The 24,277-nt window shown below is 45.9% G+C and overlaps 6 protein-coding genes and 1 pseudogene across 6 annotated transcripts; 1 reads left to right on the plus strand and 6 right to left on the minus strand.

Moving 5' to 3' along the window:
• Nucleotides 1-287: 287 nt before the first annotated feature.
• LOC127763166 (probable protein BRICK1) lies at nt 288-1,992 on the minus strand. The gene is made up of 2 exons (XM_052287791.1): nt 1,750-1,992; nt 288-684 (listed from the first exon to the last, which is right to left on the minus strand). Exons 1-2 carry the CDS (start codon nt 1,886-1,888, stop codon nt 563-565), a joined length of 261 nt encoding a protein of 86 aa, XP_052143751.1. The 5' UTR covers nt 1,889-1,992; the 3' UTR covers nt 288-562.
• Nucleotides 1,993-2,068: 76 nt separating this feature from the next.
• On the plus strand, nt 2,069-3,930 carry LOC127763143 (pentatricopeptide repeat-containing protein At3g62890-like). The gene has a single exon (XM_052287762.1). The coding sequence runs from the start codon at nt 2,098-2,100 to the stop codon at nt 3,703-3,705; it is 1,608 nt and encodes a 535-aa protein (XP_052143722.1). The 5' UTR covers nt 2,069-2,097; the 3' UTR covers nt 3,706-3,930.
• Nucleotides 3,931-4,056: 126 nt separating this feature from the next.
• Nucleotides 4,057-9,116, minus strand: LOC127763135 (probable cytosolic oligopeptidase A). Its single transcript, XM_052287756.1, has 17 exons — nt 8,673-9,116; nt 8,416-8,583; nt 8,206-8,329; nt 7,923-7,999; nt 7,264-7,407; nt 6,955-7,185; nt 6,782-6,872; nt 6,490-6,611; nt 6,206-6,313; nt 5,881-6,126; nt 5,506-5,651; nt 5,307-5,424; nt 4,994-5,153; nt 4,879-4,910; nt 4,728-4,793; nt 4,458-4,529; nt 4,057-4,320 (listed from the first exon to the last, which is right to left on the minus strand). The coding sequence occupies exons 1-17, from the start codon at nt 9,099-9,101 to the stop codon at nt 4,237-4,239; spliced, it is 2,418 nt and encodes an 805-aa protein (XP_052143716.1). The 5' UTR covers nt 9,102-9,116; the 3' UTR covers nt 4,057-4,236.
• Nucleotides 9,117-9,749: 633 nt separating this feature from the next.
• Nucleotides 9,750-10,932, minus strand: LOC127763165 (two-component response regulator ORR3). Its single transcript, XM_052287790.1, has 4 exons — nt 10,804-10,932; nt 10,534-10,580; nt 10,365-10,442; nt 9,750-10,275 (listed from the first exon to the last, which is right to left on the minus strand). Exons 1-4 carry the CDS (start codon nt 10,910-10,912, stop codon nt 10,114-10,116), a joined length of 396 nt encoding a protein of 131 aa, XP_052143750.1. The 5' UTR covers nt 10,913-10,932; the 3' UTR covers nt 9,750-10,113.
• A 274-nt stretch (nt 10,933-11,206) lies between these two features.
• LOC127763130 (uncharacterized) lies at nt 11,207-20,029 on the minus strand (annotated as a pseudogene).
• Nucleotides 20,030-21,369: 1,340 nt separating this feature from the next.
• LOC127763160 (uncharacterized) lies at nt 21,370-22,873 on the minus strand. Its single transcript, XM_052287782.1, has one exon. It carries the CDS (start codon nt 22,020-22,022, stop codon nt 21,459-21,461), a length of 564 nt encoding a protein of 187 aa, XP_052143742.1. The 5' UTR covers nt 22,023-22,873; the 3' UTR covers nt 21,370-21,458.
• Nucleotides 22,874-22,960: 87 nt separating this feature from the next.
• Nucleotides 22,961-24,221, minus strand: LOC127763162 (uncharacterized). Its single transcript, XM_052287786.1, has 3 exons — nt 23,638-24,221; nt 23,384-23,505; nt 22,961-23,222 (listed from the first exon to the last, which is right to left on the minus strand). Exons 1-3 carry the CDS (start codon nt 23,975-23,977, stop codon nt 23,133-23,135), a joined length of 552 nt encoding a protein of 183 aa, XP_052143746.1. The 5' UTR covers nt 23,978-24,221; the 3' UTR covers nt 22,961-23,132.
• Between the last annotated feature and the right edge of the window lie 56 nt (nt 24,222-24,277).

Genomic DNA, 24,277 nt, shown 5'->3' on the forward strand with positions numbered 1-24,277 from the left:
AAGCTGCTAGGCTGCACCATGGGTGGACGTGGTTAGGAAGAGCGTCCACACTCGGACGTTGTTCCCAGCAGCGTCCATCACTGGACGTCCTAGTAGATAACGTCCATCCTATTTTCCTAAATCCCCTCCATGATTTACTACTTATTTAATTTCAAGGATAATAATTACCATAAATAAAAAATTCGGGCCGGCGTCTGTCCGACTGCGTGCAAACGTGCAATATTCCCCTAAAAAGTTACAGTTTTACAAGGGAAAAACTCCACATTCCAACAAGCAAGCAGGCAACATTGCAGGTTTGCACTCAACAATCGGTTAGTTATCTCCACACAAACTTGGAACACGTTACAATTGTACACGGAATTGAGTAGAAAAGAAGCTGCCTTGCACGCTACTGGCACTGCATACAGATTAACACACACACACACACAGAGACAGAGAAACACACAGGAACAACCTCTCCTCTTGCACCCACAATACAGACATCCAAAGCTCTGTCCTTTTGAACCCATAACACATTGAAAGCACTACTTATGTGCAGACAAGCAGCCCTTAACTGCACTTACTAGTTGAAAACGGATGGATTGGTTGTTGCGCTGCTCACTTGAACCTCAAGCACCTCCAGTTTCCGCTCTAGGATGTCCAGCTTCTCATTCAAGGACGCAAGTTTGCTCTTCGTAGTAGCTTCTGCACAAATGCATACAAACCTATGTAAGCATATTAGTTAACTTGAATAAACATGCATGCATAAGATATGCTACCCCCAGTCCACTCTGTTTTGCTGACATGCTCGAGTTCCTAATCAACATGGAGCGATTATGTTGGGAATGCATCTTGTTTGGAGCAAAAATGGAAGGTATGATAGTTACCAGTGCCTTAATCCGGACCATATTGAAAAGGTTCAATATGCATTCTGGACTAAATGTATACACGGAGGGCAAAGTACAGAACACATATATTCTGCACAGTAATGTTCAAGGTATCTTTCAAGCTTTGTTTTTGACAGTGGTTTAATGGACATAATAAGAAGCATACAGGGCTTGGAAAAGCACCAAGCCAATCCCTCCTTTCCAAGTAACAACTACTCCACAATTATGCAAAATTTTAGATAATGACAATTGTGCAAATCAGACTGACTAGAACATAGTCACTGGAGTAGTTGGCTGGCCAACAGGAAATATGCTGTCTTGTCAATGGAAGCTTAACTAACGTTGATTTAATAAGCTTATAGTCCAGAGAATTCATATCGTAGAAAAGATTTAAGAACAATTAAAGGTCTATATCCAGTAACACCGTTACTGAACTGAATTTCCGAATATGCTTAAGTTAGTTTGTTTGGTGTGACGCTGGCAGCTGTTGGAAGGGCAGAAGAAAGGCTTGATTTATAGATACTGTGTTGACAATGGCAGAAACAAGTTCATATTAGAAGGGAGGCAGAATGGGTTTAGAGTTGATGGTACTAGTGTACATGGGTGAGGTAGAGCACATTTGTGGAAGGCAGGGAGAGTGGAAATGAATTTTTGGTTGGTGCATATGCATAGCTGTGTCGCCAAGACTAATGGAAATGTGGAAACCCAGTTAGGGAAGGAGCAAGGCAGATCTAGTAGTAGAAAGGAAAAAGGGTAATGCAGATCCAGAGAAATGTGGCTATGCCTGAGTAGAGGAAGCAGAAATAAATGTGAATCCAGTGCAGGTCCATGGAGGAATTATGGGAAGGATAAGGAGGAAGAGGTAGGAAGAGAAAAAACGGACCGAATCGGAGGAGGAAGTCGAAGAGGCGACGGACGTTGAGGGAGATGTTGGAGATGAACTCGCGGTTCTCCCAGTCCGCCTGCACCGCGATCCCCACGTTCACCGGGTTCCCCATCCCATGCCCGCCCGCGCGAGCCATCTCCCCCTCCCGATCGATCGATTAATTACCTGCTTCTTCTTGGATTCCTCCCTCCCCCGATTCACCTCACCTACTCTACTCCTCCTCGCCGCCGCCGCTGCTGCTCGTGACGTGACGTGCTGGTGTCGTCCCCTCCTCATCTTCATTCTCCCGCAACTCCGAGTGGCATCTGTTGGGCTGGGCCGGCATGCATGAGTTAGCCCACGCACATGAGCTTGAACAAATTCGGCCCAGTTTTTCTTTTCCCCCACTACTTTCATTTCCTTTCCTTCGACCTGGAGCAGGGGAGCTGCTTGTTTGTTGGCTCTGGCTCGGTCTGGATGGTGGCGCCGGCGGCGGCACTGCATCTGCTACTGTCCCGCCCTTGGCTGACCGCCGCGCAGCTCCGGCAGGCCCACGCCCACCTGGTCGTCTCCTCGCTCCTAGCCGACCGCTTCTTCCCCAACTCGCTCCTCCGCTCCCTCCTCCCACCCTCCCACTCCCCGCTGCGCGCCCTCCGCCTCTTCCCGCGCCTCCGCCGCATCATCGCTACCAATCCCTTCTTCCCCAACGCCTACACCTTCTCCTTCCTCCTCACCGCCTCCGCCTCCCTCGCTCCTCTTCCCCACGCCGCCTCGCCGCGCGTCCTCGTAGAATCGCTCCACGCCCTCGCCATCCTCGTCGCCTGCGACGCCCACGCCTACGTCTCCAACTGCCTCATCCACGCCTACGCCTCCTGCGCCCTCCTCTGCTCCGCCCGCCGCGTCTTCGATGTCAACGTCTCCTGCAGGGACGTCTGCTCCTGGACCTCGCTCCTCACCGCCTACGGCAGGGCCGCCCGCCTCCAACACGCGCGCGCCCTGTTCGACGCAATGCCCCACAAAACCACCATCGCCTGGGCCGCCATCCTCAGCGCCTACGTCGGCGCCGGGAGCTTCGCGGAGGCCGTCGACGTGTTCCAGGAGATGCTCAGGGCCCGCGTGCGCCCCAACAGGGCGGTCATCCTCAGCGTGCTGGCCGCGTGCGGGGCGCTCGGGGCGCTGGAGCAAGGGCGGTGGGTGCACGCCCACCTGGTTGCCGCCCACGGCGCGATGGCCAAGGACGGGATGGTGGCCACGGCGCTGGTGGACATGTACGCCAAGTGCGGGAGCCTCGAGACGGCGAGGCAGGTGTTCTCGGGCATGGCGGAGAGGGACGTGTTCGCGTACACGGCCATGGTCTCGGGCCTGTCGGACCACGGCCGCTGCGTGGAGGCCATCGAGCTGTTCGGGCGGATGCAGGAGGAAGGGGTGCGGCCCAACGAGGTGACCTTCATCTGCGTGCTGAGCGCGTGCGGGAGGGCGGGGCTGGTCGGGCGCGCGAGGGAGATCCTGGGGAGCATGTCGGCGGTGCACGGCATGGAGGCCGGCGTGGAGCACTACGGCAGCATGGTGGACGTGCTGGGGCGGGCGGGGATGGTGGAGGAGGCCCTGGAGGTGGTGCGGAGGATGCCGATGAGGCCCGACTCGTACGTGCTGGGGGCGCTGCTGAACGCGTGCGTGGCGCGCGGGGACATGGAGGGCGGGGAGGAGGTGGCGGCGATGATGGCGGAGCTGGGGCTGGACGACCGCAGCGGGGTGCAGGTGCAGCTGTCGAACCTGTACGCGGGGCGGGGGAAGTGGGAGGAGGTGGTGGGCGTGCGGAGGGGGATGGAGGAGAGGAAGGTGGTCAAGGTGCCAGGGTGCAGCATGGTGGAGGTGGACGGCGTCGCCAGAGAGTTCGTCGCCGGCGACCGGTCGCATGAGGCGTGGATCATAGACGTCGCCGAGCAGCTGGAGCGGATGCTCGCCCACCACTGACTCCCGTCCGTCTCTCAGCTTCCTCCGTCAATTTTTAGATTCGACTGAGACGCTGAGCTCACCCGTCCATCCATGAGAGTTGTACGTATAACTTTTTTCACTATGACCAAGGAGAACACTAACTCCTCCGATCCATTTATTCATCGAGGCACAAACAAAATAAGTTCAACTCTTGTGGAAAAACTAAGAAACATTATATAAACATTATACGTACAGCTCTTGTGGATGGAGGGAGTACGATTCAGTGACTCTTCCGGTGGATATGTGCCTCATAAATCAAGAAACGTATTAGTTCATTGTTGTAAATCTGTATCGTGTAAGACCACAATGTTAAAGAGAGAAACAACGGAGTGAACGGCAAGAAGCAGCGATGATCATTATATAATGGTTGTGCACAGCAACTTGTTTTTCATGTTGTAAGCAGGACACGGCACTTTTAGCGTGTTGCTGATATGCCATCAATCAATAACATCTTACAAGCCGTTTTCGCAAGTTAAAAGAAAAAAGAAGGGGGCAATCGAGCATGAGTTATCACAATGCAGCAACAGGTAGCAAGCCGTTGTGCCTGAGCAGAGCTTCCGGTGATGGCTCCCGTCCGCGGAAAGACACAAACACCTGCATTTTCATTTCCAGAGTTAGCTTACGTCGTCTTATTCCACATAAGTTAGTGCAAACTATGCCCTTTACATACGCTTATTGCACAAATAAAGCATCCATGTCAAGAGATGCTGTCAAAGGCACCAGAAGCCTACCTCGAGTGGAGATTTTCCACCTCCAAGCGCAAGGACTGTTTCTCTGAATCGTCTGCCAGTTTCCTCAATTGCCTAGATAAAGTCATAGCTAGAGTCAATATCATTGATTTTTATATCCTTTCTGTATTCTATGTGCCACACATTGTTTTGTAGGGCAAAATATACGTTTGGAAAAATAAACAAATTAGGTTAAGAAAATGACTACTAAACAAGTCATTTTGACACATCCAGAGCACCTCCCTGGATGGGGGAAAACAAGAAAAACTGTACCTTCTCATTGTCCAAACCAACGTCTTCAAATGCTGAGAATGCATCAGCTGACAATACTTCAGCCCACTGTGCACATAGAAAAGATACTAGTTTCAGCATACTCATATGCCACAGAAGGAACGTAATGTTTTAAACGTTTACAGCAATATACCTTGTAACTGTAGTATCCAGCTGCATAGCCTCCTGCAGATTGTCAATAAAAAAAATAGTGAGATCTGCAATCAAATAAATGAATGAATGTACATGTAGGTTAAAGCATTGCAAACCTGCAAATATATGGCTAAAGCTGCACAGGAATTTATCCTCCGGAAGAGGAGCAAGAACCTGTGTTCGCTCAGCAACTCTTCGGTCGACATCATATATGGACAACGAACCATTTGGATCGTAAGTCGTATGCAGCTCCATGTCCACACTAGCAAAACGTATCTGCAGAAGGGATGGCAAGGATTAGCCATTTAGAAAGAACACAGGCATAAAGGAAGCATAAATTACTTCATACACTTGTTAGATATTAGTGTGCTGTGTGTACGTGACCATGACCTATACACAATACAGACAAAAATAAAATATAAAACATACCTGACGTAAACTGAAGGTGCCAGCACGGAAATTCTTTGCAGCGACAAGCTTTGCATAAATTTCCTCTGGAAGAAGTTCGCCTGTTTCATAATGCTTTGCAATGCTCAAAAGAGTATTCCTGGCACCAACAAAACAACTGTTTAACAAACAGGTTCAAGGCTACAAGTTAAAAAAACAAAATGATACAGATCCATCTTACTTGTGGTAGCACCAGTTCTCCATGAACTGAGAGGGCAGCTCTACAGCATCCCATTCTACTCCACGAATACCAGAAACAAATCCTTCATCTTGTTTGGTAAGCATGTGCTGCAGCGCATGACCAAATTCATGGAACACAGTTTCAACCTACAAAAGACACATGCCAAAAAAAAAAAGAAATTACCCTCATAATCAGTATAGCACTACTTAATTGATATGGAAGCAGGTGTGTCACAATCTTCAGGTGAATTTGATAATTACTGATGCTCTCATCAGTACTTTAGTGTACAGTTTTCCACATATTGATGTAACAGAATACTCATACATTGGAGACTATCTGGAATAATTTACCATTGCCATATTTATTATTGCTTACCTCACGGAAGGTCATAAGACTGGGTTTATCACCAACTGGTGGGGTCTGATTACACACCATATGGGCAACAGGAAGCCTGACAGGTGAACCATTGCGAGCAAGCACACGACTGCGAGAAAAAACCACATTCATCCAAGCCCCTCCACGCTTCTCAGATGGTCTTGAATATGGATCGAAGTAGAAATAAGCAACAGGGCTATTCGAAGAATCTTTGACACAGTAAAATTTGACATCACTATTCCAAACCTGAAAAAGGTAACTCAGTGGTCAATAGCTGCAGAACATTAACATATAGTTTGCTGAAGAAAAGAAAACAACTGCTTACAGGAGCCAGTCCATCCGCAGGCTCTACGCTAACACCAAAGAGCCTATTTGCGAGACTGAAGAGGCCATCCATAACCTTGGGTAGTGCAAAGTAAGGACGCAAATCTTCCTGCAGTAGCAATGCTAGAAATCAACTTAATGGCCCATCATCACAACAGGAGCACATTTAATAGAGTTCAGCTCAACGTATATATGGACAAAACAGTAACCCATCACAGTTTAGCCATCAAAACAGTACTGATCATAAGAAATCCACTAAACATTTCTAGAGAGCAAAGAAAGAACCTCGTTGATATCATATTTAGATTCCCGGAGTCGTTCACTCCAGAAGCTTAGGTCCCAGTGAGCCAGGTCATTGGCTTCTGGAGAAGCAGACTCTTTAGCAAAGGCTTTTAGATCTTCCATATCTGCACACAGAAACCAACAGCTAAGATATTCGAACCTCAAAAGATGCCTACTCCTTAGAATATGCCACAAAAATTTGCTCACACTAAGACAGGTATGTATGAAAACAAAGATGATACATAAATAACACAAGAGAAATACAAAGAAGATACTCAATAATTTGATTGGCTACCTTTAACAGCATGATCCCAGGAGGCAGCACGGAGTTTCTCAAGAAGCTCTTCTACACGGTCAACAGTTGCCATTTTCTGAGCCATGCTTACCTTCAGGATTTAAAACTAGTTTAGAAAAGTTCGATAATTGTATACATGATTTTAATGTGGAAACAGTGACAAATGCAAGCACCTCAGCATAGTTCTTGTAGCCGAGTAGCTTAGCCTTCTCCAGCCTCAACTTTAGAATTTGACTGATGATATTGGTGTTATCAAGGTCGCCACCAGAGGCACGGGTTAGGTAAGCACGATAAACTTCTTCACGAAGTGCTCTGTTCCGTGCATGCTGCATAACAGCAATATAGCTTGGCGCATCCAATGTGATGATCCATGGTCCGTTTTCAGCCGAAGCATTTTCATGACCCTAACAAAATGGCTTGTCAGTGTGATGAATCAAGAGAGAACTTTTAAGCTTCAATAATGGTGTTTATAGCTTATATACCTTTGACGCGGCAGTCTGTGCTGCTAAGCCAAGTGCTGTGGCAGGTAACCCATCAATTTCATTCTTATCAGTAATTAATTTCTCAAATTTCTTAGTTGCATCCAGCACATTTTCACTGAACTTTTGTGTTAACTTCTCAAGCTCCTGAAATGAAGTTAGCATTCCATTAATTAATATGCATCAGCAAACATCCAAAAATAAAGAAAATAAATAAGCATGAACAAAAAAGTATCATGAAGAGAATATATGGAATATGACAACCATCAGAAGTATTAAATAGCATCTACAATCAGCTACAACAAACAACAGCCACCCCAAAAAGAATGTGACATCACAGAAGAGAAGAAGCTAAGGTTTATGAGTCAATGTCAAGTAATCCTAGGTTTGTTGACCAAAAGCATGCAGATTTGTCAGGACGAAACAATCAAGTAAATTCTGGCATTGTTTGTAATAATCAGTATAATGTAATGCGTTTAATCAAAACTTGAACAGTGCAGCATAGTATATAGTATGCTTTAAGAGCATGACTGGTGAAAAAGATCATGTCAGAGCCTATGTCCAACTATCTACAATGAAGAAATTTTTATGTTGCTAGACTGCTTGAAATAAGATTTTCACCGAAATAAAAGTGTCCAATATTTGATGGAAAAAAAGATTACCTGCTCGATTTGATTAAATTTCTCCCTCTGTTCATCCTCAAGTGCGACTCCACTTAGAACGGCTTCCTTGATTTGGGCTGGTGAAGGGGAAAAAAGGGGAATGTTGTTAGGAAAGGAAAATGCAAGTACTCGTCTGCCATAAAGAAATGTGGTCAAGTTGGAAGTTGACTTGGTAATGTTTGGAAGTATAATATATAACGATGAATGTTAACAGCATTAGACTATGACGACAAGGGAGATAAACATGGTTTCAGTGTGGATTGAATATAACATAGAAGGTCACCTTCTACTATACGCTTGCGAGCCTCACTGAGGGTTTCCCAGTCTGAAGAATTCCTTATGGCGTTGAAAGCTTGGTATATAGGCTTGCTCTGGCCCAGCCTTAGTTGGAATTTGACTTTGTCAGGCTGTGCAGCAAGGGTCAAACAGTTGAGTTGATGACGATCAGTGAAGTGAGGATGATGAGTCAAGCGCAGCTGTTGTGGGTAGGTACCTGAACGTCCTCGACGGCGGCGCGGAGGTCGGAAGAGTCCTTGACGGCCTTGAGGTGGTCGACGGTGCCCCAGACGACCTCGAGGCTGTCGACGATCCGCTCGAGCGGCTCGACCAGCTTCCCCCAGGTGGGCTGCACGCCCTTCTCGAGGTCGGCGAGCTCGCCCTCCTGCATGCAACAAGGAAGGGTCGGGTCAGATCCGAAATTAAATTTGCGGGAAGGAAGCTGGTGGATCCAGGGCAGGGCAGGGGATGTACGAGGCGCGCGAGGAGCGTGCGGACGGCGGGGCGGACGTGGGTGGGCTCGACGCGGTCGAAGGGCGGGAAGTCGAAGTCGGCGAGGAGCGGGTTGTCGTCGGTGGCCATGGAGGAGGAGGCGTAGGCGGCGGAGCAGGTGGCGGGCGAGGGGCGGCGGGAGGCGGGGCAGTAGGCGCGAAGAGGGGAGGAGGCGGGGAGGAGGAGGAGGGCCCTAGACCTAGACCTAGAGGTATATGAGGAGGAGGTAGGGTTTGGGAGGCGAGCTCGAGCAACAAGTGGGAGACGGATGAGGAGGGAGGAAGCCGAGACGATGAGAAACACCATGGCGACGCCGATTCCGCTTCCTCCTCCGACGCCGACTCCGACTCCTCCTCGTGGTGGGCCCATCGCTCTCTCTATCCTTTCTTTTGGGCTTACCGGTAATTTCATGGGCCAAAATATCCGTGCGTGTGTGTGGCGCCTGGGAGTCTGTTTTCCTTTCTTTTTCTCTATTTTTCTATTTTTACTCGTGGGAGTCTGGCTTGACCTCGAAGCCACAAGCTTGTTAAAACAAAATTTAAGATTGCTATCGATGAGTACTCTAATCGATGAAATGTTATCGAACTTTCTAGAGATATTATCGTACAAAATGTTTTTTTTCAGAAATGCCATCGCAGTTATGTTTCTAGGAGAAAAGTGCTTAATACGATGACATTTCCAGGAAGTTGGGTTCGTCAATGGTATTTTCTTGGATTGGAGCGCTTGTCGATAATATTTTCTTAGAATTTTTTAAAGAAGACAATATTTATCAAAAAAATTGAATTGTTCTTAAAATATGTTCAAATTTGATGGGGGTTACTGCATGATTCCCATTACTTTACCCTGAGACAATGTTTGGCTAATGGGAAATGGAAATGATTTCCCACCCATCAAAAAATACCTTTTAATCCTAACCATTCATTCTCCCTCTTTTATTTAATTCTAACCCTTCATTTATTTTCCAATTATAATCCCCCCCCAATTTCCATTATCCAAACACACTGTACACACTGTGTTCTCAAGATGCAACCATGAACGCTAATTTAGCACGCATGGGAGCCGTCAGGACAATATAACAGCATGTCAGCATCTCTCAATTTGCAATTTGCCAAAGAAGAAGAATCTTTTATTCATTATAACTAACTTGCAAATGAAAAGGAGAACAAGGGAGAGTAGTGCTAGCTAAGCTAGTGCCTAGTAGTAGTGGTTAGGAGTTGTGGATCTGTTAAGAGAATTAATCATCGATGTACATCAATTATATTGTTCCGGGCAAAAACCTTTCTTTCTGATCTTCGTCTTCTTGTTGTTGTTATTCCTGACTGGCTTGGATTAATTGTGCGATTGCTACTCCTCTTATATGATTGGTCAGTATAATTGGTTAGGACTCGTGATTATTCCAGCTGCTACAACGCAGCATCTCATTTCATTTCATGATGACGCGGTTGCAAAGGCGCGACACATCAGACGGGCGAACCGGTTTGATCAAAAAGTCTTCAGCCCCCTCCTCCAGGCACCGCCGGATTCTCGTCGGCGAATTCTCCGACGACATTAGCACCACCGGAATCTCCTTCAGCTCCGCCGACTCCTGCCATGCCCAATCCAATCCAATCTTCAGTTGCTACTACAACATCCAGATACAGAGAGAGGAGCTGAGTGACTGTCTGAAATGCTAACCTTGACCCTCTTGAGGAGGTCGAACCCTGTCATCTCCGGCATGCAGTAATCCGTGATGATCATATGCACATTCCGATCCTGCATCATAACACAAACTAATTTTACATTCATTTCCAGCAATTCTTCAAAACTGACTGACATCCACAGGCATAGGGATCAAAGAACATACCAGGCTGAGAACCTCCAGTGCTCTCTTGCCACTATCCACCGTCGTAACTGCATGCACAACAACAACCAAACAAAATTCAAGGTGACTGACTGCTTATTGTTCTTGATATATACTTGATAGTGAATTAGTGATACTACTAACCAACCAGACCAAATGAACAATCAACGACTTCATTCTATATGACACTCAATTCTACACAGATGACACATATATTTGCTAGCTAGTCGTCATATCGATCAGTTAATAGAAATATAATGCGCGGAATTGTACCTCGATATTTGGAGCTGCGCAGGAGTCTGGAGATGACAGTACGATCGACAATGCTGTCGTCCACGGCGAGGACGTGCGGCTCCGGCTCTGGCACTGTCTTCGTCGACATGAGGCAGAGAATGGAGCAGAGCAGAGCAGACTCTCTCTTTTGGTGTTCTTGGCGATGGACAAGTCGCAGCCTGGCCTTTATACAGTGGTAGTTGGCAAAGAACTGAGTACCGACCGACCACAGAATATACAATGGAAAAGAAAGGCATTTCCAACAAGGAGAAGGAGAAGAGGATGAGAAATGGAGGAGGATGAGATCTAAGCAAATCTGCAGAGGCGGTGGTGCAGCGCTGGCCGAGGCGCCTACCCCCTACCATACCATATTGTACCATGCCAGGCGTAGCTGCCTGCCCAAATATACATACCCATAATTTCCTATTCAGGCTCCTCATTATACTAGTATCTGTTTCACATGGCACAATACTGCTCACCCGGCCTTATCATCTATAAAAAAAGACATTAATTACAGTCAACGCAAGTGTGTGTGAGAAATTAGGGGGTTTAAATAAGATGCCCCCCATGCCATCCATTTCCTTCTCAGCTAGATGAGTCACACCTTCATATGGATTTCTTATAGCTAGACAAGATCCAGATCTTGAGTAGCATATTGATTGATTTTGTCCCCTATCTCAAGGTTTTGGCATCTCATTTGGCTGTATTGCTCTTTGCAACAAGGTTCAAACATGCAAATTCAAGGCAGAAATGTGAGGGAAGTTCAGCAACGGGAATCCATCCCTGTCCCTGTACCTTAGGGAGCCTTCCCAACAGTAGATGCACTAAACACCCACGCTACAAGACCAACAAATTATCAAGGACCAAAACAAATATTTTCCAGCAGTATATGCCCTAAACACCCACACTACATGCACGAACTATCCACATTACAGCATTTTTGAAGGAAACATTACAGCATGTCCAAAATGTATAGGGAATCTTGAGGATAAAATTATTTGTGCACGGCAACTACTACTCCACAGTCCCACCCTCATTCTAAAAATAATAATGGCGGAAGAATGCATTCTTCAAAAACTAATCAAATTTCAAGAACCCAGAGATTCTGATATATGATGTCTGACCTGAGGCTGGAGAGTTGAGAAGCCCCTTTATTTTATTTCCTGAAGTCAGTTTCTCTGTATCTGGACTGCCGTTCAGAAGCCTACATCCAGCATAGCAACGTGATTGGTCGCAGAAGAAGGGTTGCTGCTGCTGCTGATCCATCTTGGGAGTCGTGGCTTTTTCTTTATGAAGCAGCATTTCCTTACTTCATCCTTCATAAGCGTTCAAGTTTAAGCTGTTCAGGTATAATGAGCTGCTGCTCTTGAGTAAACATCAGGGGATCACAGCTCAGAATCATAAGGTCAACTCAATAAAAATGAAATTTTCAGCTCATGCTTTTGAGAAACGTAAGAATCAAAGGCCGGTAATGATGCAAGAATTTTTCATCTGACTCTGCTGCAACGTAGGAAAATGTACTTATCCTTGCCCATTTGGTGAAAACAAAATGGATCAGATATTTAGATTCAGTTCAGCTGGAGATACGAGGTGCTGTGAGAGCAAGACATTTCCCTCTTCCACACACCTAAAAGGTCTAGTAATATTCAAGAAAAACAAGATTTGAAAAATGTTATATAGTTAGCTACTGAAGCAATAATCCACAGCAAAATTCTAGGACATGTATCATGTATGTGGCACAGTACCACTCAGAGCTCCACTCTGAAGCCATGTATTGCTGATCTGTTTTAAAAAACAAATTAAGATTAAACAATTAGCATAACAAAACACATCTTTTAGCAGCCAGATGGCATTGTGGAGCACACAAGGCCCCTCATACAGGCTGCACTAAAGAAGAGTTCACATCAGGTATTAAATTTGACATGTCAATCTAAAAAAATATAATAGGTCGGCATACACTTAAACACGCCCCTACTTGTGCTTGAGACAATCTTTGATGTTGGTGCCCTTTTACAATATGAAAGTCAACCATGTTACTATGAATTTGAAGCATCCAGCATGATATGCCACTATACTGAGCAATGACAGATGGATCGCAACTGTGTGTCAACAATTGACAAAATGCATCTAATGTTTTTAATGCAGGAGATCAGGAAAGTAACGAGAGAAGCCCCATTGTTATCTAGAAGAGAAAGTAGTTAGTAGGGACAATTATACACTCACAAGGCATTATTTGGCACATATGATCAAAATATACCCCCTTGCATACACAAAAAGGAACGAACGTTCAACTGCAGGATAGAGTTTTATCCAAGGGAAACGTGATAATATAGTATAGTATCTCAGATAGGTAAAAGGATACTGCTTGTACCTTCTAGGACAAACTGGGTGAAATAGGCTATGAGATGTTCGTAGTGCCACATATTCCATTTCTTATTGGCCTAGAACAGAATTGATTTAAAAGCACAAATCACAGCATAAGTTGTCTATTTGGGCTACTAAATGTAATACCTCTCCGATGGGATTGCCACACCATGGATGAAGAACTACCAGAGTTTATCATAACTTGGCTAGTCAAGGATTGCATCATATCTGTTCTATATTGATAGCTGCAGGATAAAAATAATATAAATAATGAGAATCTCAATAATTCGTCCTCCAACAGAAAACAGTGCAAAATATTGTAGAGAAATAAAGAAGAACGAAGAATATGAGAAAAGTAGATTAGCAGGATATATGATATACCAAATACTCAAGCAGATTCTCTCTCATTTGTACTCATTACTTACAGGGAACATTATGATGTTTGTGTATTCTACCTACAAAGGATACAGATATCTACAACTTGTACAAAAAAGAGGCGCACATGAGAAACACTTCAAACCTATCCCACCTAAAAGATGCCAAACTATGTAGCAGACTATACATGAGCTAATGTTAGCAGCATATTTACCTTATGTATACAATACACACACATGGCTCCAATTTTTCGGGAATACGCAAAAGGATTGTGCACCTTCGTATTAAGAGAATAAAACACACACAGGTCCAATAGAAACAAGAAAAAAAAAACTCTAGAACAGTGTCTTATGTTTCAACAAATCCTATATTCTTGATGACAAAATTCAAGAACTCCACATAAGCAACTTAATCCAAAGATGAATTCATATTTTTCATCGCCAGATTATGCTCTCCACAATTATCATACCACACCACTCTGTAGAAAAAATTCCACATGTTGGACTATTTACCCTCGCCCTCTGGCTACACGAAACTTGCAACAGCAATCCTTGCTCAAATTTTTTTTTGTTGTTGCACTTTTCCAGATAGTTGAAACTTTGAACACAAAACGAAACCAGTCCTGCGGCAAGCTTTCAGATGTTCTTACGAGGCTGTTCAGTAGCTGACTGTTCTAAAATGTATGCAGCCATACCATTTGGTCTACTTTTAATATTAGTAACAGCTGATGAGGGTAGAGGAGCATTAAGAGAATCAATAACATCGTCAACAAGTTCAGTGTACTGTGTGTCAGTTAGCTCAGACATAGTACTGCTCCCAGTGCCACTACTGATTGTGAATACTTGTTTCCTTTGCCGAAGCCCTGCTGCTTGTGCCACTTCAAAATCATTGCTTACTCCCATTGATGAATCCCTCCAAGAAGCATCTTTTGCATATAGTTTTAGAGAAGGCGTAATTCCAGCTGCCTCTGGAGGGTTGATGGGACTATTCTGTTGCCAGAAATCATATCAAGGCAGTAAGTACAGTTCTGATACCTTGTAATACCAGGTTTAAATAAGTCACAGAACTCACCTTAGTAAAGAAGATAGAAGTTCAAAGAAACATCTGAGGGAATGTAACTCACCTCATGGTCCTTATCCAAGTCTTCCAAATCCTCTTTCACATCGTCCAATCTACTGTCTTTTGCTTCCTTATCCATGAAATGCCAATCAGGTAATTCAGAGCCCTTGGGGGAAACTGAAGAGCAAGTGCCATTGGTTAGTAAAGATACACGTTCTATTTTCCCAAATTAAGTGATAATGTATTAATGTGCAATCAAATTAAGCCATAATGTCAGATTATTGAAATAAGAAATATTGTGCTATCCCCTCTACCTTTTTCCCACTGTGTAGTACTATTACTGCTTTCAATAGCATTATTTTAAGTTCCATTTTAGAAAGTTCATCCAACAGACACTCACCTTTATTTCCAACATCTATAGACAGTTCTTGGATAGCCTCCGTAATGTTGAGTTCAGAATGAGAAGAAGAAGTATTGTCATGGCTTTTTTCAGCTTCAGTGCCATTATCTACAAAGAGGGGCATCCCTGCCAAACAAACAGCAACTTCTGGTCCATCCTGATACTGTGGCTCAGAAAATCCTTTGTCAAAATTTTCAGTGGCTACGGCGCAATTATCATTTGGAGCATATGGAAGCGATCCCGGCTTGTTCAGAAAACTTTCAGTGTACTTGACATCTTCCATAATTATGGCTGTCTGCTCTGAATTATAGGCAATTTCATTTAATGATTCGTTTTCCCTTTCTTCACCAGCGGGAATCATATCAAAATTATGAACATCAACCATTCGAGGATCAGTTGATCCTTTTCCAGATGATCTTACAGCTTCCTGTGTGCAGTTATATGAAGCAGACCTAGGGCTATTTGAAGAGATTTCAGGCGTCAAAGTCTCCTCAAAACTAAAGCAATTTTCGTCATTGGTCTCAACTGATTCTCCACGGGCTGCTTCAGGAGTTTCTATCAAACTACATTCAGGCCCAGATGGCATGGATCTTGAGTAGTACGGATGATTTGTTGAACCTTTTGACTCATCTAAAATATTGCAAGCCCCGGAGAAACTTGAAATGTTTCCATCTCTTGGCTCTGACAGTGTTTTGTTGGTATCTTGTAGATCTGCAACCATGGATTCTCCAGCAACGTAGCATGTAGACTTCTCAACAATATCAACCTTATTTCGAGAAATGAAAGTCATTGTATGCTCATCTTGTAGCTTGAATGAGCCTTTTTGAAGCCCTAAGAGATTTTTGTTGATCTGTGTGTTATGCAAAACAAATGATGAATTATTTGAATCAGCAATGTTGCCATCATCTAGAGATAATAAAGTCCCCTCAATGCTGAAGATACCATCATGAAGCCTATCAGATTTCTCTTCAACTTGAAGAATGTAGGAAATACTAGCACCTGGAATATCTTGAGACCCCAAATTGGTAAAATGATCTTCAGAATTGGCATCCTGGAGAGCCATGTAAAGATTCTCAGAACATAAAGCGGTTTCTTCTCCTTGTTGATTTCCTTGCTGACCGCTTCCTAAACATCCAGTCAAATTGACATCTGCAGAGAACAACAATGAAGTTGTCTTGTATGGGTTATTTTCAGCTTTGCAATTCTGAACTGTATGAACAGATGAAGAAGACAATAAGTCCAAGTAATCATCTGATTTTCCCATGTCATTGCCTATATCTGGAGTAACGAAAGCATTAACAACATTGGATGAAACTTCATGTAGTAAACCATCTATTGATTCCCCAGCAACTTCAAGAGTTTCTATCATGTTGGTCTCTGGAATAAATTCAACAGACCTACTGTTGTTTCCATAATTTTCTGTGCTATTCACACTTTGAAACATCATGGTGTTCTTATCATCCAAGTTGAAAATTTGATTGTTCCCTGGTTCAGCCAATGCACCACCTCCAGTAGCATGCATCATGTTAACCTCTGAAACACATGAGGATGACCTGGAATAGAGTGAATATTTTTCAGAATTTATGCTCTCTTCTGGAGATACAAAACTTCCCTCTACACCGAGAGTAAGTCCCTGTATTGTTTCAGATGGAACTTGTTTGCCATCATGAAACGATCGAATCTCACGTCTGTCTGAAATACATTGAGAAGATCCAGTGTTATTCGTCCAATTTTCAGCTCTTGTAACCTCATCTAGAAAGATAGGAGTATCTACAAAAGCAGAAGTTGTTCCATCTTCAGACTCAGAAAGTCTGCCCTGAACAAAAGAGGGTGCATTGTCTTCCGCAGCACTGCTTGAATAAAATACATCATTATTGATCTCACCTGAAGATAATAAAATCCCTTCAAAATTACAAGTTCTTTGGTCTAGCTGATTAGAAAATGCTTCCTGAGTCTTCTCCTGGCCACCTTGAAAATTTTCCCTCATGTTGATGTCTGGAACAAAATGTGCAGGCATTACATTATTTATCATATCCTGAGTGTTACTATCATCGCATGAAGGGTCGACAGCAGCCTTTATAGGGTTAAATGGCCCATCATCTTGTGATTCAGACAAACTTTTCTTGACAGCTTCATGGGCTTCAGTAATAGTTGTCTCTACTCCATTGCATAAAAAAAAATCGGATGTAGCTAACGAGTGTTCAGAAATATCAACTACAGGTGGATCCATAAAATCTTCCTTCTCCAAATCAAAAGGTAGACTGTTCGGCTCCTTTAAGTGCAAGTCATATGATAATTCCTCCTTTGAGACCTCATCGCTATCTGTGAGTAGCTCTCCAGATGTTGGGTTGTTCAATTCGGGATTAACTGCAACAATCCTAGGAACTTCCATCATATTGGCATCTTGACAGCATAAAGGGAAACCTGAAGTTGTCATGTACTGTTCAGTGGTACTGACTGCAAGCGGACCCAGCAGAGCTTCCTCCTCTGAACAGATGAATACATAATTTCCTTCCTGCCCGTTAAATCCACATGGTTCTTTTTCCCAGGTATCCTCATCACCCTTCATCACTAACTCTGCAGAGGATGAAAATCTCACCTCAGGATCCTCAAATTCCTCGCAATGCGACTCTTGAGATGCTGGAAGGTTCAATCTAGGACTGATCCCTGTATCAATGTCTGCAACAGCTGCAATGATGTTTGCATCAGTATAGATGCAAGCAAGGGCATTGGTAACCTCATCAGGATTAATTATCACTTCATTGTCATCAATGGCATGTGAAGTAGGGACGATCTCTGGAGCGACAGTATCTGTTTGCAGCTCTGCTAATTTGTGTGGCTCAAGCAACGAGTCCTCCTTGCCACCCTCTGGAGGAACCTTTTCAAAGTTTTCTAAGGCAGATAGCACTGGATCAGATGGATCCTGGCTCACATCATTTAAGCTACCATAAGCAACAATGTAGTCAGATGGAGAAGCAGGAGCTTCATTAATAGAAACTGGATAGGATTCCAGCTTTTCTGGTTGAGATGGTGAGCTTTCCTCACTGACTTTGACAGGCATTTCTCTGAAGACAGTCATTAAGGATGGTATCCCATGTTCAGTTAAGCATGAGTCACCTCTATCAAAAGAACTGTCATAAGAGTTAACTGGACATATGAGATTCTCCTTGCAGGAGCTGAAATTAGTGTTCACAATGTCCAATAATCTATCGAAAACTTTGTCTTCACCACATCCTACAGGCGCTTCGTGATGAATAGTTGGAGGTTCAGTTAACTTGACAAATATAGCAGGTCCAGAATGGTTCCTGTAATTGAGAGGAGAGAAAACAGTATCTTCGATAGAATCATGGGCACCACCTTGCTGATCTAAATGTGTGGAGGCAGTTGGTACTTCTTCATTTCCATCTCTCGGAAGGATTCCGGGATACCTTATCAATGGTGCTGAACTGCCACAAATCGGTTTTATGTTGTTTGATTGACTTATAGAGGAATCACTTAATTCAGGAAACTCCTTGCTGCAGCTGGAAGATGGCATTGCATTCTGTGTATCTTCCTCGATGCTTTCGGTAGCAATGCTTGTTGTTGTATATGTTTTCTCACTTGAGAATCTCCTCTTCCGTAGGCCATCCAAGGGCATCGGCTGGAAGTCCTTACTATGACCCCAAGATATGTCTGCTTCACCATCACCCCTTGAGCTAATACTTGGCTGGCGGCGTTTCTTTGGTTTAGAAGTTCTGTTCTCTGAATGAGTTGGTGGCAGAAAAGTACTATTTGAATCAGTTGTCGGCAAAGAATTACTGGCATCATCTACATCGCCACAGTTCTGCTTCTGCACCAACAAACAAAGAGCAATAATGTTGAGCAAAGCAGAACAAAAATGGCCAAAGAAAAGAAGGAAACAATAACCAAATCACATAAATGTAAAGAACTACATCATTTGCAGGTTAAGCTTATATGCAGAGAATTAGAATGAAGGAAACAAACAGACCTTTGCACTGATCAGGTCGTTCTGGTTAGGCTTCCTTGGCTCACCATCATTGGCCTGCTTCTGCTCCTGAATCCTTTTAAGCCTTCTATGGTCCTTGAGATCAACTGCAAAGCAAGATGAGATGTAACCACTTGAGAGATATTCCAGCAATGCACTGTGAGGATACACAAAGAATTCCACATATATTTGGTAGCAAGTGCGGAGCTTTAACAGTATGAAGACATTGGTGCTCAAGCTTGCCAAATGTTAGCAACAGTCTGAAGAGATAGAGTCATAGAGACAAGAAAGGTGGCGAAGAAGGATGTTACGCACGTCTTCTGGTGAAGCGGATGAAAGCGGCATAGATGAGTGTAGCTAGAGCAGGGATGACAAGAACAGGCAGAGCTTGGATGGGCTGCCTCCAGCTCAAATTGCGCCTCCTGGCCCTCCAGAAAGCATAAACGAACACCAGGACCTGGCGATCAATTTAAGCAAGAAAAGATAAGAGGAAAAACTGAAGTTTTTCAATTCAGAAGTAACCAAAATCACATGATACATCAATTGAGATTAAAAAAAAAAGAAGAAAAAAGACTATCCAGCCAACGTTGGAGGCGACTTGCGCGATCGATCATCAGCATCCGCGAGTAGCAAGGAAAAATAAATCGATTGGTGGTGTGGCTAGCGCGCGCATAAAAGCAAACACCTGGAGCGCGCTTCCGTGGAAACAAGTGTGGTGACATATGGGGGCAGGGCAGGGTCACCTCACCTCGAGGTTGAAGGAGAGGAAGGCGAGCTTGTGGCCGAGCCTCCGAGCCGCCGCCGCTCGCCTGACAAGGCGCGAACGCACCACCGTTTCCTCGTTTTGACCATCGTCGTCGTCTCCGGGCCCGGCGGGGTGGTGTGCGGCTCCAGTCCGGCGCCAAGCAGCGCGGAGGCGGGACCAGACCCCGGAGAAGAATCCGACGGAGGGATCATCGGCGGCCATCCTTTTCCTCCTCTTGGCTCTTGCTTTCTCTCTCTCTTTTCTGCGCACTAACTAGTCTCTCGCTCTCGTAGGACATGCACGCCACGCCACGCACTAGCAGAGGCAGAGGCAGAGGAGTAGCTTTCTCAACTCATTTTTTCGACTCTTTTCCCATAGAAATCATTCTTGTGTGCAGTTAGCTAATGGTTCTTTAATTTTCCTCTAATCCAAATAAAATCATATATTGTGATTCAGACAAGATTTTGTACTCGTTGTTGGAGAGTTTGTGCCTGCCGACTCATACTGCGCCAGCCAACTGAATGGGCTTATTATTATTATTATTATTATTATTGCGTTTACGTTCCCCCGACATTCATTTATTTTTAAAAACTTAAAATAACCAATACTCGATTAATTATATATTCACATCGTTTAACGTATCTTCTCTTTCCCATTATCTCAAACACAAGTGCTGAGCCTTTCTTAATTTCTCACCATACATACTAGTACTATCAGTGCAAGCACCCTAAACCGGAACCTAGCCTATAAAGTTGACCCGAAGATACTCATCCCTACAGTGCAAATACCCTCTTTTGTGTGACTTAATTGGATGAGTGTAGTGTGGGAGGAAACCGACCCTATAGTGGGCGTGATCTCGGGCTGATATCGGGCTCGTGGACACAGGTAGTGGGGCGAAATAATTTCCCCACCTACCCTCGACTCGTCTTCTCCTCGCCCTCCCCTCCATCGCTTTCTCCTCCTCCCGGTCACCCTTCCCGTCGCTCGCCGTCGCCTCCTCCCCATCCGGCGTCGGTTCCGCTTCCCCTCGCTACGCCGCACTGCTTCTCCTCGCCTCACCGCGCCTCCTCTCGCGTCGTGTCTCGCGCGGCGGCGGCTGCTACTGCTCCGACGGCGGCGAGTTGCGGCAGGCAGCGACACAGGCCCCTAGATTCGTTGGCGGTCGTCAGGAGGCAAATTGCCTGGAGACCTCGGAGCAAGCCACCGCCGCCGCGCCTCCTCGCCCACAGTGCACGCGGCAGCTGCGAGGAGGAGGGGGAGTAGATCCGGGTTCTTTGCGGCAGCGGCAGGTTCTCGGCGGCGGGAGGTGTCCCCGGCTACCGCCGCGGCGTCGGTCACCACCACTAGCCTCGCCGCCGCCCAGACGATTTTGCTTCTTGACTTTTCTTGATGATTTTTCTTCTCTTTCAATCCCCAAGATTTTCTTGTTTTTTCTTGGCTTGGTGGTGGGAGGAAGAATGGTTGTGGCGGGAGAAGAATTTTTGTGGGCACAACGGTGATTTCTCCCCCCTCGATCGGTGCGAGGTCACGGGCGGGGAAGAATCGTACCCCACAGTGCTGACGTCTCTCCCAGTTTTGGCCGCACGTGGACTCGTGAACATGAGGTTTTGCGTCGCCATGCTAGGCGACGAGGTGCCTTCCTTGGTCGCGGTCCCGCCCTCCACGTCGACCCGAATCCGAGCTAGCGCAACGAGATCACGCGCCAGCTCGGTGCAGTGTGAGAGGCCTCAAGGGCTGAATCTGATCATCTGGTGGGCAAACCAGTGAGTCAGCTTGTTTGAGGTTACCTCAGCTCCAACAGTCACAAGTAGTCGTACGGTAGCTAGGTAGGCAGCAGGTAGGCATTTTTTTGCATTGGCGGGCAAGTCGTAGCAGCGTAGCTTGCGACTGACAAGGCAGAATTCCTCCTTATCATCTCGCTGGAGTTGGACGGCGATGAGCAAGAGGGCAAAGCGCGTGGGCACACGGCGGTGGTCGTGCTGGATGCCCATGGTCCCAGGTAGGCCAAGCTGCCAGGGGTTACCAGCACGCACCCCCATGGCGTTCAACTCCTCAGAGAACGTCTCCGGCCACACGTACCGGACCACCGGGGGCGCCGTGGCCGTGGGCAGGTCGAAGGCGCAGAGGCAGCGCAGGCGTGGGCAGAGGCCCAGCTCGGGGACGAACACGCCGCGCCCATCAATGGGGAGCTCCCAGTCGCCCTCCTTGCGCCACCCCACCCCCACGGGTGTCGAAGGAGTAGGCCGGTGTCCCGCTCCGACACCCACACGTGCTCGCCGGCGCCCATCCATCCCCGCAACGTGCCGCCCCAGAGCTCGCGCGGCGGCGCCCTAAGACTCGTCGGCTTGGAGGGAGGAGGAGCTGGAAGGTAGGGGATCTCCTGCAGGGGCGGTTGCCGATGGCGTAGACTCCGGTTCCCAGCGGGATGAGGACCGTGCCGCCTATTATCTCTTCCGGAAGCTCCGGGCCAGGCGACAACACGTCGGCGGTGGCGTCGCACTCGAGGTCGAGGAGGACAGTGCGCTTGCGGTTGCTGACCCCAACAATGGTGTTGGAGGCGACGACGGCGAAGTTGAGGTACTCGAGAGCGAGCCGCCGCAACGTGTCCATCTGCGCCATGGGGCGGGGCAAGGGTCTCAACACTGTCCACTCGTCGTCGTGGGTGAACATGTCCTTGATGTTAATGTTGAACAAGAGGTAGGTGGTGATGCAATCCATCCTCTTCTCTTCTTCCACCACCAAAACTAGAGTTTTCCTCCTCCCCTTCCATCTTGTGCTTGTGCGCTGCTGCTGTTCATCCGCCTCCATCTTTTTTTTTTCTTTCCGAAGAAGATACTCCCTGCCCCGCCTAGCCTGTATCGAGGAAATCTTATTATACACAAGTGGAGTATGTAGTCCGATTCCGTTTCGACCTCGCTGGCTGCATCACAAGTCGTTTCGATCCTACAACTGTGTCGCTGTTTAGAGTCATATAGGACTTTCTTGGTTAGGTCCGATATTCTGGTTAAGTTGATATTTCTCTAATTGTACTCTGGTTTTATATAGTTTTGTTATGTTACATCTATCAACTAAATAGATTTTTCATATTTCTGAACTGGGTGATGAACGTAGAGCAGGGTATCTGCATGAATATTAATTTCTGGTTTGTGCAAATTAGGCACGATCAATCACTAGAAGATGGCACGGTACATAGAAAATCAAAGAGGAAGTTAATTGTAGGAGTAAAAGAAGTGATGCACGAATGCATGCATCAATCACATACGATCTATTTTGTTTGAACTAGGAGAGCATGGAGCTCCCCCATTTCCATTAATAGAAACGTAGAGGTTACAGAGTAGCATCAAGTTTCAGGACATCAATCACATAGTAAGAATTAAGATAGAAAGATTCAGATTGTTCATTCAGTCATCGTCTCCGACATGGAAGCTCAATCTGGAGTGGCTTGCTGTCTTGGTAGCTGCTGCTTCCGCACAAGAATCTGAATCAGACTCCTGCAGGGGCCAAGTTACTACAGATTAGTATTAGTAAATCAGGAGTAAGAAAGAAATACGAATCGTTCATGAGCATGCATGGATATGACATTGCGGGAGGAAAAGCTTATCTTCATTAAGCAAAGCAAATTAATAGTACTAGTAATCCATTAAAGACGGACCTGGGTATTGTGGGTGAGGAGGAGCTTTTGCATGTTGTGGTGGCTTCCCCTCGAGTGGCCCATCTTGGCCTTGTTCCTCTCTGCTCGAAGCCGATCCAGCTTCTGCTGGTCCTTGGCGTCAACTGCAATCGAGATTAACTAATTTGACGATCGATCATTGGTTATTGATTTATGCAGTGGCTGCCTCCACTCCATGCGCAATTAAGGTTGAGAAAGAAACAAATTGACGATCGATGGAGGAACTAAGGACTTACTGAATTTGTGGAAGCGGGCAATGGCGGCGAAGAGCAAGGCAGCAAAGGCGGGCACGGACAACAGCACACCCAGCAGTAGCTGCTTCTTCTTCTTCGTTTTATTCGCAGCAGTCTTGATTCTCGCCGTCCACAACCCATAAACGAATAATCCAGCAGCCTCAAGGGCGAAGGAGGTGAAAGCAATGGTGCGCCGGATGACGCGGGCGGTGGCGTGGCGCCTCTGGGTGCTGGCTTTGACGGCGGCTTCCTCGTCCGCGAGGCGCCGCTGCTCGTCGGCGTCATCGCCGAGCTTCCACCACACGCCCGAGAAGGACCCCGTGCGGGGCAGCTGCCGCGCCATGATCGATCAGGCCGGTGCTACGTACGTACTACCTTCGATGTTCGATCGATCGATCAACTTCTTCTTCTTTCGATGTGAATGCGATGCCGTCCCATTGAGAGGCGACTATCTAGCTTGCTAGCGGATCAGTAGCTTTTCATATTTATCAAAACGCAACCCCAAGTTGACGATCGATTTCTTTTTTCCCGTTTTCTCTGTACATAATGTAATATGTGTGTGTGACTGGCATACATCTCATACTGACACCAGCCAAAATCACTAGATTAATATGATCCATATAATACTCTTATTTGACAGTAA

Source organism: Oryza glaberrima, chromosome 2 (assembly GCF_000147395.1).
Source record: "Oryza glaberrima chromosome 2, OglaRS2, whole genome shotgun sequence".
Taxonomy (NCBI): Eukaryota; Viridiplantae; Streptophyta; class Magnoliopsida; order Poales; family Poaceae; genus Oryza; species Oryza glaberrima.

Bases quoted from the DNA above. Each gene is read 5' to 3' on its own strand.
- LOC127763166 (XM_052287791.1), bottom strand. From the start codon at position 1,888: ATGGCTCGCGCGGGCGGGCATGGGATGGGGAACCCGGTGAACGTGGGG. The intron at 685-1,749 runs GTCCGTTTTTTC...GCATTTGTGCAG, and splicing joins CGACTTCCTCCTCCGATTCG to AAGCTACTACGAAGAGCAAA.
- LOC127763143 (XM_052287762.1), top strand. From the start codon at position 2,098: ATGAGCTTGAACAAATTCGGCCCAGTTTTTCTTTTCCCCCACTACTTT.
- LOC127763135 (XM_052287756.1), bottom strand. From the start codon at position 9,101: ATGAAATTACCGGTAAGCCCAAAAGAAAGGATAGAGAGAGCGATGGGC. The intron at 8,584-8,672 runs GTACATCCCCTG...TGTTGCATGCAG, and splicing joins GCACGCTCCTCGCGCGCCTC to GAGGGCGAGCTCGCCGACCT. The intron at 6,314-6,489 runs GTTCTTTCTTTG...TTGCTACTGCAG, and splicing joins CTAAATATGATATCAACGAG to GAAGATTTGCGTCCTTACTT.
- LOC127763165 (XM_052287790.1), bottom strand. From the start codon at position 10,912: ATGTCGACGAAGACAGTGCCAGAGCCGGAGCCGCACGTCCTCGCCGTG. The intron at 10,581-10,803 runs GTACAATTCCGC...TTGTGCATGCAG, and splicing joins GCGCAGCTCCAAATATCGAG to TTACGACGGTGGATAGTGGC. The intron at 10,443-10,533 runs GTATGTTCTTTG...GTTATGATGCAG, and splicing joins CACTGGAGGTTCTCAGCCTG to GATCGGAATGTGCATATGAT.
- LOC127763160 (XM_052287782.1), bottom strand. From the start codon at position 22,022: ATGGATGGGCGCCGGCGAGCACGTGTGGGTGTCGGAGCGGGACACCGG.
- LOC127763162 (XM_052287786.1), bottom strand. From the start codon at position 23,977: ATGGCGCGGCAGCTGCCCCGCACGGGGTCCTTCTCGGGCGTGTGGTGG. The intron at 23,506-23,637 runs GTAAGTCCTTAG...TCTCGATTGCAG, and splicing joins TGCCCGCTTCCACAAATTCA to TTGACGCCAAGGACCAGCAG. The intron at 23,223-23,383 runs GTCCGTCTTTAA...TGGCCCCTGCAG, and splicing joins TCCTCACCCACAATACCCAG to GAGTCTGATTCAGATTCTTG.